The sequence below is a fragment of the Mastigoproctus giganteus genome, chromosome 6 (genome assembly GCF_048544385.1).
Source record: "Mastigoproctus giganteus isolate SK-2022 chromosome 6, ASM4854438v1, whole genome shotgun sequence".
Lineage (NCBI taxonomy): Eukaryota > Metazoa > Arthropoda > Arachnida > Uropygi > Thelyphonidae > Mastigoproctus > Mastigoproctus giganteus.
In genome coordinates, this window is record NC_143580.1 from 143,091,061 (window position 1) to 143,105,057 (window position 13,997).

The 13,997-nt window shown below is 36.7% G+C and overlaps 1 protein-coding gene across 2 annotated transcripts in view; it reads right to left on the reverse strand.

The window, feature by feature from the left end:
- The window catches only part of LOC150084630 (lysosomal-trafficking regulator-like), an 813,382-nt gene that overhangs the window by 50,963 nt on the left and 748,422 nt on the right, over window positions 1-13,997 (reverse strand). For both annotated transcript variants that reach the window (XM_090375369.1, XM_090375368.1), the window contains exon 24: window positions 13,889-13,986. In XM_090375369.1, coding sequence (XP_090231495.1) covers window positions 13,889-13,986 — 98 coding nt within the window. The remainder of the gene's footprint in view (window positions 1-13,888; window positions 13,987-13,997) is intronic.

A 13,997-nucleotide genomic window follows, 5' to 3' on the forward strand; every position in this document is an offset into this window, starting at 1 on the left:
AAAAAAAAATGTTTGTTGACCTGCATAATTAGTAAAGCACTACAGCAATTACATAATTAATACTTAAATGCAGAATTAAAGGACAAAATAAAAATTAAAATTGATAAGTAATATAAATAGTTAGATGGGTAAAATTATATAAATTTTAGAAAACTGGGAATGACCATGGCAATATGTATAGGTCTCTACAGCCATAAGACACATATATATACCCAGAATATATGGTATTGAAAGTTGGTCAGTATAGTCAACTATATATATACCGTATATTCCATCACATAAATCGATTCAGCAATATATATATATATATATATTTTTTTTTTTTTTGTTGTAAAAATTCATGATTAATTATATATTGACCACATAAGTCAACCTCTTTTTTTTTAATGTCATCTTCCACATCGCATGTAGTGGTGGTGGTAGTAGTGGTGGCATGTGATGCAAGAAAGCAAGTGTATGAGCTTATGCAGCATCAGCAAAAAAAAAAAAAAAAAAAATCACACCATTCCCTCCAAATGCCTGTCCAGTTCCTCCTTAAATTTATTCAACCTATAAACTTCCACAACAACAGATGGAAGTTTGTTCCAGCAATTAACCACCCGCTGGATAAAGGCAAATTTCCGCACATCTATTCTACATCTGTCTTTTCTTAATTTGAATTTATGCCCCCTTAGGTTCTGAACAAGTGGAAGGATCCCATCAAAATTCAGTGTGCTCAATCCATTCAAGGTCTTATACACCTCAATCAGATCAATGTGCAGGTGCCAGTCTCCAGCCACTGCAATTTGCAGAACTTTACCTTCTCTTGGTAAGAGGATCCCTTCATTCCCCTCACCAATTTTGTTGCCCTTCTCTGTACATGCTCAAGCAAATCGACATCCTTCTTAAAAAGAGGTCTCCAGACCTGTATGCAGTACTCAAGGCGTGGCCTGACCATTGCCTTATACAGAGGGACAATCAACCTCCTTTTCCCTGATAGCAAAATTCCTATATATCATTGACAAAACCCCATGACCTGCCCTGGCAGCCTGTCTGCATTGCTCAGAAAACTTCATATCTGACTGCACAATTACTCCCAGGTCTTTTTCATTTTCTACCACCTTACATTGTTGTTGTTATTTGGTTTTTAGGAGCATTAGCAACTAAAGCCATATTGCTCCGGGATATGCGGTGGTCATTCCCTGACCTTTTCGCATCCTCCGTATTTGGTGGTGACGGGCTCGAACCCCGGTCTAATCAAGAAGCATGTGCTATGCACTGCTGCTCCTTCCCACCTGGCTACGGAGGCGCCACCACCTTTAGTGTAGTACCACGCAGTTTGTACTTTTCTCTCGGGTTACTTCTACCTATGGGTAGAAGTACCTATGGGTAGAAGTAACCCGACAGAATAACTTTGTAAAGAGAAACCTTGACAAATGCAAATTACTGCTTATGAGCAGTACTTTGCATTTGTCAAGGTTAAACTTCAGTTGCCACTTCTTCATCTGCCCAAATTATCTATATCCTGTTTCAGTAGCACACTGCCATTACTGTCATTAACAACCCTGCCAACCTTTGTATCATCTGCAAATTTCGACACTAAGCCTGATATACCTTCATAAATATCATTGATAAATATACAAAACAACAGTGGACCCAACACCGAACCCTGTGGGCCTCCACTAATAATATTAGTCCACAAAGAGCAGAAGCCATTGATTACCACCCTCTGTCTTCTCCCACTTAACCATCCTTTTATCCATTGAAGCAACTTACCCTTAATACCATTCTGCTCCAATTTGTACAATAGTCTTCCATGCGCAACAGTGTCAAAAGCTTTCCTGAAATCCAAATATATGATATCAAAATTATTTTTTGCATCCAGTTCCTTTGTAACCACATCATAATAACCTATTAAATTTGTCAGACAAGACTTTCCCTTAACAAACCCATGCTGTGTCTAAATTATTGCTGCAGTCTTGTCTAGATGATTCTGCAATGCATCTTTAACCAGTGACTCCATTATTTTACCTGGAACAGAAGTTAAACTAACTGGTCTGTAATTACTCGTGTCACCCTTTGATCCCCTTTTGTGAATTGGGGATACATTTGGACATCTCCAGTCCGTGGGAACCTCCCCTGAGTCCAAGGATGCTCTCATAATTATGGCTAAGGGTTTGCTTAGTTGCTTTGCCACCTCCTTTAATATAACTGGATATATCCCATCCACCCCAGGTGCTTTTCTTATGTTTAACTTCAACAATTTCTCCTCCACTTTGCTCTCAGTTATTACAAAATCATTAAGCACCCTGCTACAATTTGATAATCTTCTGCCATTTTCAAACCTTAATAATTCCTCTCGTGTGAATGTAGATGCAAAATACTCATTTTTTGATTTTATGTTTTTTCTTAATTAGCAGCATAACACTTCCTCCCTTCCTATCCTGTCTATCCTTTCTGTACACATTGTACTCCCCAAATTCCAGTTCTGCATTCCTTATATCTTGGTTACACCACGTCTCTGTTATCCCAACAACATCCGCCTTTGATGTCTTGACCAATACTTCAAATTCATCAAATTTATTTACTATACTTTTAGCACTAGTATACATGCAAGCATACATGCACCTATTCCTAGTTACCCTAACACATCCCATATACCCACCTATTTCATGATGACTGCCATCCGTCCCTGAAACCCCCAAAACCCCTCACTCCAGGTCGCTACTTATTCTAATAGAAGTTGTGCAAGAATCACCTTCACCTCTGCCTGCGGCTACTGTTAAACTATTAGTCCTTGTATCCCCCCAAGCTAGCAGTTTTCCGATCCACCTAACACTGCCTCGATAGCATCAGCAAATATTCTTGCACCCTTTCTATTTAAGTGTATCCCATCCCTGTAGAAGCAGTCTCTCCTGTTAACAAGTACAGACCAGGCTGAAAAAAATTCTATTCCTTGAGCCTTGCACAATCTTTCGAGGGCCGAACTGATCGACAAGGCTCTTATCATATACTCCCTCTTATCGTGTCTGGGCAGAAATGCAGACACTTTCAAAATCAACCCTAATTCATGGCTTTTGTTCAACAGTGACCTGTACTTGTTAAGTAATTCTGCCGGTCTCCTACTCTTAATATCATTAGTGCCAACGTGTACAACTTTATCACCTATTGTGCCCTTAAAAGATGATATCCACTCTACAATGTCATCAACCTTTGCCACTGGCAGACATACCCTGGTCCTGTTCCACCTATCCTTTTTACAAAGCATGTTCCCCGTTTCCCTGACAATAGAGTCACCAACAACTACTAGTTCCTGTGGGACCAACGCATTCTGCCTTGGGGGTTGCTGCTGTGTCGCACGATGACCAAGTGCAAGCTCTGGTGTTGATGTGGGCAGCTGAGAGCTTGATGGGCCCTCAATTTAGATCCTTCGAGGGCATCCACCCTGTCCTTCAAGCTTTCATATAGGCCCATAACAACGCTGAGTTGTTGCCTGATTTCTTTACATCGCGCACACACAAAGACATTCCCCATGGCAATATCATGTTCTGTTCCAGAGAGTTCGGCAAACATTTCACAAGTTGCACATTTTTTTAGGCTGTGATGCGTTGGAGAATCACCACCCTCAGTTCTCCTCCCTCCTACCACTTTGTGCCCATTGCTTTGCTGCTCTAGTCTGGGGCATGATATTTTAAATTAATAAGATCAATAAATTTAATTAATTAAATGTCAATACTATGCTATCTAATAGAAACAGTGATGCGTATTATGCTATATAATTATACATTAGAGCTACCTAGTTAACACAATTAAACATTTGAATTCCCTACCACTCTATACAAAAACAATGGCTGCAAGATTCGAACGAAATAACGGTTTTACGTATATTAAGTAGTAATCTACAAAAACTCTTTATCTAAATTAAAAATAAAAATAACCAGCGTAACTAGAACTATAAGACTACGTATAAAGCACAATATAAAATAACAATTAGTTAAATAAAAAGGCAAACACTTATCGCTTTTTCGGAGCCTGTAAATCACAGCTGTAATTTTTAAAGAGTCAGCTTCCCCTTTTTCGAATACTCAAAATGTAAACTTGAAAACATAACTCCTGATGAATTCCATTAAATGTTTTTGTCTGATGAAGAAGATGAATAAGTTCGTGTGTTTTTAAAATAGGGTAACAATGTATATTTTTGTAAAAATATGTATGTAATAAATTGCAAATACAATGTTTCATTCATGTCTTTGTAACCCTAAGTATGTGCCTGTAATTTTTGCTTAGGATTTGATACTTGCACAGAAGTCCACCCTCGAATTTCAGACAAAAGAATTCATCTATCTTCCCCTCCTCATCCAATTTTGTTATGCAATAGCCTATACCTGTTTTATTATAGAGTTGAATAGATAGTCATCAAGCCAATGAATCATGAACAATGTTCTGTTTACATGAAATTTTACAAACCTAACAAGTACATCATTATACTTTAGTTTTAAGATTAGTTTTTAATTTCAGTTATAGCAAAATTAATATTGTTTAAAATTTTAATAACCCTCAAATACTGTGATCTTTTAATCGGATTTTCATTCTGGGCTACAGGACGAAGTAACAGGAGAGCCAGATCAGAAGAATAGGTAGGGGAAGTAACAGGGGAGCCAGATCAGAAGAATAGGTAGGGTGTGAGACCATCACCATTTTGTTCTTGGCTAAAAACTGTTGGATAATAATAATAATTGTGGTGCAGAAGCCAATACTGAGTGTGTCATTTGTCTGGGCATTTTCTCCTAACATCCTCCCCCAAACATTTTAGGACCCTAATGTAGATCTGGCAATTTACAATTTGGCTTGGAAGAAGGAACTCCTGATTAACAATTCCCTCACTGTGAAGAAAACAATCAGCATGCTCTTGACGTTTGATCTGACCAGACTTGTCATTTTTTGGACATTGAGATGATGGACTTTTCCACTGGGAGGAATGCTGCTTTATTTCTAAGTCAAAACCATAAACCCAGTTTTCATCCCCTGTTATGGCCTTGGAAAGGATGTTTCTGTGCTTTCCAGGGTCCAGAACACAGAAAGCTGGTTCTGTTTGTCACTCAGCAAAGGGACAAAATTTAAATCTTCAGTTAAAATGCCTTGGCATGTACTGTAAAATAAGTCTAGAATGTCACAAATATCATTAATCATATGAGTCTGCCCTCATGGATGGCTCTGTGCACCTTGTCGACATTCTCACCAGTCCGACTTGATAATGGACAACCTGAGTACTCAAATCTTCAACCAAGGTCTGGCTGCCTTGGAGGTGCAAATATCTTTGAAAATTTTGTGCTCTACCCATAGTATCATCAACAACGATTTTTTTTAAGTATTTCATAAGTTTCTAATGTTTAAGAGAAAAATTTGTTGCAAATCTGCTGTTATTTAATGTCCACCATCTTACTCAGCTACAAATATTGCAAGATGCACTCAATTGAAACACATTTAAACAAGAGCATGATGTTCTTCATCTCTCCAATATGGGTGGCTCAGAGAGCAGTTCTGAGGGGTTCTTACTTTTAGTTTCAATGGGAAGTCCCCAGAATACAGCTATTGATTTAGATTTAGGGCTGCCTGCCAACTTTTCCAAATCCTTCTGAATAAAGAAGGGTAGTATTTTCCATACATGTTTTTCACTGGTGGAAAGGATTATCAGGCATCTGGGTGTTGGATTTGATATAGGTTCAATGGCACGATTATGTGGCCTTACCACATAGTTGGGGTAAGGACCACAATTCCAGAAAAAATAATTTAGATTATCAGGATTCAGAGTTGATTTTATTTTATTTCAGTGCCCAGATTCCCCATTAATCAAGGCACCCACAAAGCAATAAAATGCAATTAAGAGTGGGGTAACAGGGAACCAAGCACCATATTCCCAAATTTTATGCTGGGATTATAGCAGCCACTTTTACTACCGGTGATAAATCTAATCTTATAACAATGGCTGCTATAATCCCAGTGAAAAAATCTGCCATTATTCTCAGCAATGTTTTCATATACAGTAAATTAAAATACACCGATGAGCCAAAACATTATGACCACCTACCTAATATGATGTTGGTTCTCCACGTGCAGACAAAACAACTCGTACCCAGCGAGGCATGGATGCTACAAGATTTCTAAATGTCTTGTGGTATCTGGTAATAACACATAAACAGCAGATCCTTTAACTCCTGTAAGGTCTGTGGTTGAGACGCTGCAGATCGGAGTTGCTGTTGTAACACAAACCACAGATGCTCAATGGAATTGATGTCTGGGGAATTTGGAGGCCAGGGCAATACTTGGAAGTCTTCCCCATGTTCTGTGAACCAGTCTTGAACAATCCGGGCAGTGTGGCATGGCGCATTATTCTACTGAAAGACGGCATTGCCAGAGGGAAAGACCATTGCCATGAAAGGGTGTCAGCAATGATGTTTAGGTAGGTGGTAGAGGTCAGAGTGCCCAGCATATAGATGACTAGACCCAGGGTATCCCAGCAGAACATCGCCAAAGCATTACACTGCTGTCACGGGCTTGTTTTCGTCCCACATTGCATCCAGGCGCCATCACTTCCCCAGGTAAACGATGCACATGTACCTGGCCGTCCACATGACCACAACTATGTGGTAAGGACCACAATTCCAGAAAAAAAGAATTTAGATTAGATTATTAATTTAGAAAAGAAGAATTTAGGTGCTGCCACAAGTGAACCGTGGTTAGCATGGGCACTCGGAGTGGCCTGTGGCTACACAGCCTCATTTTCAGCAGGGTTCGATGTATTGTGTGTGTTGTGACACATTACTCCCGTCACCAACATTCCAATTACCGGCAAGTTGTGCCACAGTTACCCTTCTGTTGCTATGTACCATCCAGGAAAGCCTTCGCTCACTTCGAGCATTGATGAGCTGTGGCCATCCAAAGCCTCGCTGGCAGTCCGTGGGTTTTCTCTCCTCGAACCACTTTCGGTAGGTACTAACCACAGCTGACTGTAAGCATCCCACCAGCCATGCCGTTTCAGATATGCTCTGACCCAGTCGTCTGGCCATTACAATTTTGCCTCTGCCAAACTCGCTTAATCCGCTGCCTTTCCCAACTGAAGAACAAGGGTAACACTGATTAACACAGCTCAGTATCAGGTGTTTTTTATACCGTGTCCCGACCTGCGCACGCACCTTAGTTCCCCTTCAGTTGCTTCAATTTGCACAATGACTCTGATGAGCCAACTAATGTATTGGCTCATTGGTGTATACAGGAATTATAAATAGTAATAAAGTCTTTCACGAATACTTAAATTCTAACAAGAACAATACAGAGAAGAGACCTTGACTTGCAAAATATTTTTACCTCAATGCCCATCACATATCAAATTTAAACAAATCCTGCCAGCAGCATATACAGAGTACAGTAGCATCACATGGATCAACAATAAATTTGAACCCCTTCTGATGGCTATGTATTTTTAACAATTATATAGACAAGACTATTTAAAAAAATAAAACGAATACTGATGGGTGAGAATTGCTTTTGCCATTGCAAGCCTTTTCCTACATCATTTTGAAACACAAAACGATGTTCAATTTAGTTACCCACATTTCGATAAACTATAATTTAGGCTATCAACTTCCACAACAAAAGATGGAAGTCTCTTCCACCAATCAACTACCCGCTGGCTAAAGGCAACCTTCTGCACGTCTATCCCACAACTGTCTTTCCTCAATTTGAATTTATGTCCTCTCAGGTGATTATTCTGAGCAAGAGGAAGAATCCCTTCAGCACTGAGCATGCTCAAACCATTCAAGGCTTTATACACCTCAATCGGATCGCCTCGCAGGTGCCTAATCTCCAAACACAGTAATCTGCAAAACTTAAGCCTTTCTTTGTAAGAGCAACCCTTTGTTCCATTCACTAATCTTGTTGCCCTTCTCTGTACTCATTCCAACAGCTCTACATTCTTCTTAAAATGAGGCCTACAGACCAGACCTGTATACAGGACTCAAGATGTGGCCTGACCATTGCCTTATACAAGGGGATAATCACCTCCTTATCTCCGCTAGAAAAATTCCTGTATATTATTGACAAGACACCATGAGCTACTGTTGCAGACCATCTGCACTGTTCAAAAAACTTCATATCTGCCTGCATAATTACCCCCAGGTCCTTTTCATTCTCTACCACTGTCAGTGTAGTATCACAGAGTTGACACATTGCCCTGGGGTTATTGCTTCCATATGTAGTACTTTACATTTGTCAATGTTAAACTTCATTTGCCACCTCTCAGCCCATCTGACCAACTTTTCTAGATCCTGTTGCAGCAGCAGCAGCGTACTGTCAGTAGTGTCCTTGACAACCCTGCCAACCTTTGTATCGTCTGAAAACTTGGATATTAAGCCTGATATACCATCATCAACATCATTTATAAATACAGAAAACAACAATGGACCCAACACTGAACCCTGAGGGACCACAAATAACATTAGTCCATGAAGAGCAGTGTTAATTGATTACCACTCTCTGTCTTCTCCCACTCAACCATCCCTTTATCCATAGCAGCAATTTGCCTCCAATGCCACACTGCTCCAATTTGTGCAGCAGTCTTCCATGTGCAACAGTAGCGAAAGCCTTTCTAAGATCCAAATATATGATATCAAAGTTATTCCCTGCATCCAGTTGCTTTGTGACCACATCATAGTATCCAGTCAAATTGGTCAGACTAAACTACCCCTTAACAAACCCATGCTGTGTCCGAACTATAACTGAAGTCTTGTCTAGATGATCCTGCAGTGCTTCATTAACTGGTGCATCCATTAATTTCCCTGGAACAGAAGTTAAACTAATATAAAGAATTTTACTCCACAGAAATCATATTAAAGAAAACCAGTGATAATAATGATACCCTTGCTTTCTTGGACCTGGAAATCACACAAAAGGATGACAAATTAATCCACTAAACATTAGCTAACAACCACATTCTTCATATTTTTATCGAAGTTTATTCAACAGAGTAAGGTTACAAAATCAGATAATATAATTTAAACATTGATTTCTGATATTTTACAGTTAATAAACTAATGAATCCAAGGTCTGGAATTATATCACTAAATATTGTATATATTAGATTTGTCACCAAGCCAACTGTGTTAATCTTTCTAGTAGTGTGAAATGAATACTCTCTCCATAGAAGGCAATACCTCTATTTTCAAATTACATTTTTTTTTATCATTTCTCACAATAGAATAAAATTTTATAATTATTTCATCATGCTTCAGAAACATTTTTTTAACATTATCATTATTATGAATTTTTTTAAAAATTGTGTATATAAAATGTACATATATTTATATCTAATTATAAGTTATATATATAATTAAATTTTGGATGTTTTATCAAAATTAATTAACAAGACTGATTACCAAAATCTAGATGGTACATAAAACCTATTACAGTGTACCACAGCAGTCAGCACTAACCTGCTCTGTCTCCTTTATTGCATACATGTGAACTGTCTGGAAGAAGTGACATCTTATTTTTCATTCAATATTAACAAAGTATTTAAGCTATGGTTGTTCAATTTAGTTTTACCGAAATAGTTTTATTGAAAGTAACATATGCTAAATTATCATTCAATCCATAAAACTCAATTGTCTGGCCACTGGAGTACTTTGCTCATAAACCATGATCATGCCATGCCTTCTTGAAAAGATAGTATGTGCTATGGTTTATGATGATTTTACTTTATTTTTCTTTTTATTGATTTTACTTAATTTTGTTTTTTTATTTACATTTTTAATTTCATTTTATCTTCTTATGTTATATACACGCAAACTTGCAAAAGGGTTAAAACACCAAACTGAAACCACAAAATAATAAGTGTCAAAATGTCAACACTTCCAGATGCAGATATGGTAAAATAGAAAAAAAAAAAAAAAAAAAACAGAAACAAGGTAAAACAGATAATATGGTAAAAGACTTTTCAAAACTCCAAAATGTGTTGAAATGCAGACATTTTAAAATGAAGTCTATAAGAGGTTAAAATGCCAACCAATCATTCTGCAAAATTAAAAAAACTCATTTAAAAAACTGCAAAATCATTATGCAAGATATAAATCTATTAGTACTGCAGTCAAAAACAAAAATCCTGACAACTCATCTGTCTCCCACCTTCTGTAGAAAGGTACACTGTGGCTGGGAATTATGAGGAAGGATGTTTCTGTTATTTATTCCACAAAACCTCTAAATAAAATATTTGTTTCAAAACCAAGTTGTGGAACTTGGTTTTGAATCTTTTTTGGATCTTGTATATCCATGTAAAAATAAATGAATTTTTTATATAATTTGCTTGTGTCCTTCTGTCCATGATGCCGTTTGAATTTTGAATAACTCAAAGACTAAACAAGCTTTTGATCTGATTCTTTTTGCAGTAGAGTTTTTAGCAATAAAATTGAAAAAAAAAAAAAAATCACAAAAACTTTTTCTGATCGATTCTCTTTTGTAACAGGCTTTATTTAGCAGTAAAATTTAAATTTAAAAAAATTCCAAAAAACAAATTTTCTAAAAAATTTTCCAACTGATTTTCAAATCCTAAGACTTGATTTCGTTCCCAGTGAAACTAACTTCCCATTTATTTTGAATAGAAGAAAATTTCTTGGCTTTTGTCATCACAATCAACTTACAAATGAAGTTGGCATTTTTGCTCATGGACAACTTTATATAGCAGTTTCCAGATCCTGATAATTTTTATTCAATAATTGTAATTATTTTAAAGGACAATATAGTTACACTAGTAAAAAATATATCAAACTGCATTTTTAGTCATTTTATTACCAGAGTCCATACCACTGACACTTTAGCTAGCAGCGAAGGGAGCTGAAGGAGAGATTACATTGATATTAATCTTTCCTTCTCAGAAACAGTTTTGGCAAATTATTTGCCATGGGTATTCTAGTTTAATACAATAAGAGAAGGAAGGATGATGAGAAGAGAAAAAAACTAATAAAATTTCAATTTTTTTTTATATTCATATATAAAAATAAAAAATCTTTTATGTTTATAATTAAAAGAAGCTATATCACCAAGAAGCATGAACAAGATGCCAACCAATCATTCTGCAAAACTAAAAAAACTCATTTAAAAAACTGCAAAATCATTATGCAAAATATAAATCTATTAGTACTGCAGTCAAAAAAAAAAAAAAAAAAAATGAATACTTCTATTACAGTTGTTTATCTATTAGAAGGATTGTGGCAATTCAGTGCAAGACATTTCACTGCATGGCAGTTCGGTGCATGACAATTCGCTGTACAACAGTTTGGCGCATTATAGTTTTATTGACACAATTCAATGCTTGACATCTTAGTGCATGAGGCAATTTGGCATATGATGGTGTATGATATAATTTCATGTATGAGACATTTTGGTGTATGACATTTTGCTGTATGTGATAATTCAGTGAAAGACAATTCAGTGTATGAACAACAATTTTGTTTATCACATACAGACTCAGAAATTAAGAAAATCAATGAAATAAAAGGTTTGGGAAACAAAGTGATATTTTGGTCACTTAGATTGGAGGAATGCAGAAATTTAGAAAATAACAGATAAAAGAAAAGAATATATTTGTGTTCTTTTAATAATATTTTTTATTTTCTGTAAATGCATTGAACCCGTCCTGCTCATAGTCAGGTTGGATAATAGGTATGGGCCTATCATCTTCAGCATGACTGTCCATCCATAGGATAACAAATTTACAATATGGGCAGACAGCCAGGCTGAAGATAATAGACACACACACAGTCAACCAATCCACACTGATATTATAGGACTGTACAATGATATCTGGGGGATTCCCGGGTGCATGGATGGTTTTGTGTGTGCGGGGGGGGGGGGGCGTTAGCCAAGATTTCTGTTAGTTTTTTGGTTTAATTTTAATGAAATTTGGAAGGGCTTGACAAATGTTTATAAAAGAACCAAATATAAATTTCATGAAAATCCATCCACTAGAAGTGTTCATTACTATTTATTCATTTATTATTATTTCCAGATTGTTAGTGTTCTGATTTTATTTAAATTTACAGGTGCTTGGGAAACCTTTCTGACAGAGCCAAATAAAAAATTTTATGAAAATCCATGAACTAGGAGTCGCGTTATTAGATGTAGAATAATGGATGGACATGGTGAAGACAACTGGCACGTCATGCAAATATGCTGATGCACCTGAAAACAAAATGGTGAGCAAACTTATCAAAAATATAAATTTTACCATAATAACTAAATTAATCATTTTATAGCATGGAATGTTAAAGTTTGCATTTTCACACATCCTCACATAGAATTCAACAAATTGTTGTAGCTACTGATTGTATACATTGAAATGAAATGAGACACCAAACTGTCTCATACACTGGAATGGCAGCACTGAATTGATGTGGAACTCTACTAGTAGAAGCCTTATAGTACAGATAAAGATTGGTTTTAATTCCTTTTTTTTTTTTTTTTGAATAGACATTGTATATCCCAGTAAAATCAATCTAAATAAAATTAATATGATGATGATGAGATGAAAAGAAATCTATGAGACCTGTTCTGAAAATACACAGACTGAGATCATTGCTCTGAGTCACTTGGGAGGTTGGTACGGGCTCCTTTTTGAAATAGCATCCTTCACATTCTATACACCTTTTACAGCAGGTCACTAGCTTCTGAAACACGTGCTGCAGCCCATTTTCTGAAAGGAGTTACAGGATAGCGGATGTGGCAGATTTAACTTCTTCATATGTGTTAAATTTTTTTTTTTCCCCTCTCAACTCTTTTTTGAGGCTCACGAAAGCCCAGAAATCACATGGTGTGAGGGTGGTCTGGTGGGTGAACACCAATTTTCGCTAAAGCTTGCATTGCTGGGTGTTACCTTGAAGAAGAAACCATTCTTGATTAAGCAGTTCTGGTCTTTTTTTTTGCAAATTGCTTCGAGGTGAACTCGTAACATGTTAGCATAATATTCTCCATTTACAGTTTGTTTCACAGGAATCCAGTGTTGCAGTATTATTCCGTGGGCATCAAAAAACAAAATTAACATCAATGTTTTTGATGAACCAAAAACTCAAATTTTTTTTTGTTTTGGAGGTGGTGAATCGTGGTGTTTCCATATGCTTGACTGCTGTTTGGACTCGGGATCAAAATGTTTAATCCAGGACTTGTCACACGTGATTATTTTATTCAAAAAAGTCGGGCTCTTCTTCCACCTTGTCAATAAAGGCTTGATAAAGTTCAATGCGGCATTCTTTTTGTTCTGCAGTAAGATCACGTAGTACCCATCTTGCGCAAACATGTGACATATTAAGGCGTCTTTACAATTTCGTGACATCTTGCTACCCTAACATTCAACTGAACTGCCAGATCGTGAATTCTTTCAATAATGTTTCAGCTTCCTCAATGTTTTCATCGTTCACTGAGATTGGCAGTGCCTGCTTCTTTGTTCATCTTGTAAGTTTTTCCCCCCATCCTTAAAATGCTTCCACCATTTAAATACGGCCGTTCTGCCCAAAGCTTCTTCATCATATGCTTCTTGAATCATCTCAAATGTATTCTGACCACTTTTGCCTAACTTTACAAAAAATTAAATCACAATTCTTTGTCTAATAATTAACGAAATATCTTTCTAATCCCCCATCATAAAACACACTTCACATAAACTTTATAACGAACACAAAAATGAATACTACGTGATAAGCTTCCACAAACTAAGAAAAGGTGGGGTAACACCCCTAGACCACAGACTCATCACTCGTTTCTGTAGCAATGAAGCAGCGTTGCCAGTCTGCCTGTTTTCCGAACAGCCCTCATATATAAATTGATTTATTTTTATATGAATATATAAAAATTAAAAATCTTTTACCTGTGTAACTAACAGAAGCAATATCTCCAAGTGTATCACTCACTGTGACTAATCTGACAGTTCTGTTATGGTCCAAAATACTTCTAATATAACATAACCTGAAATACAA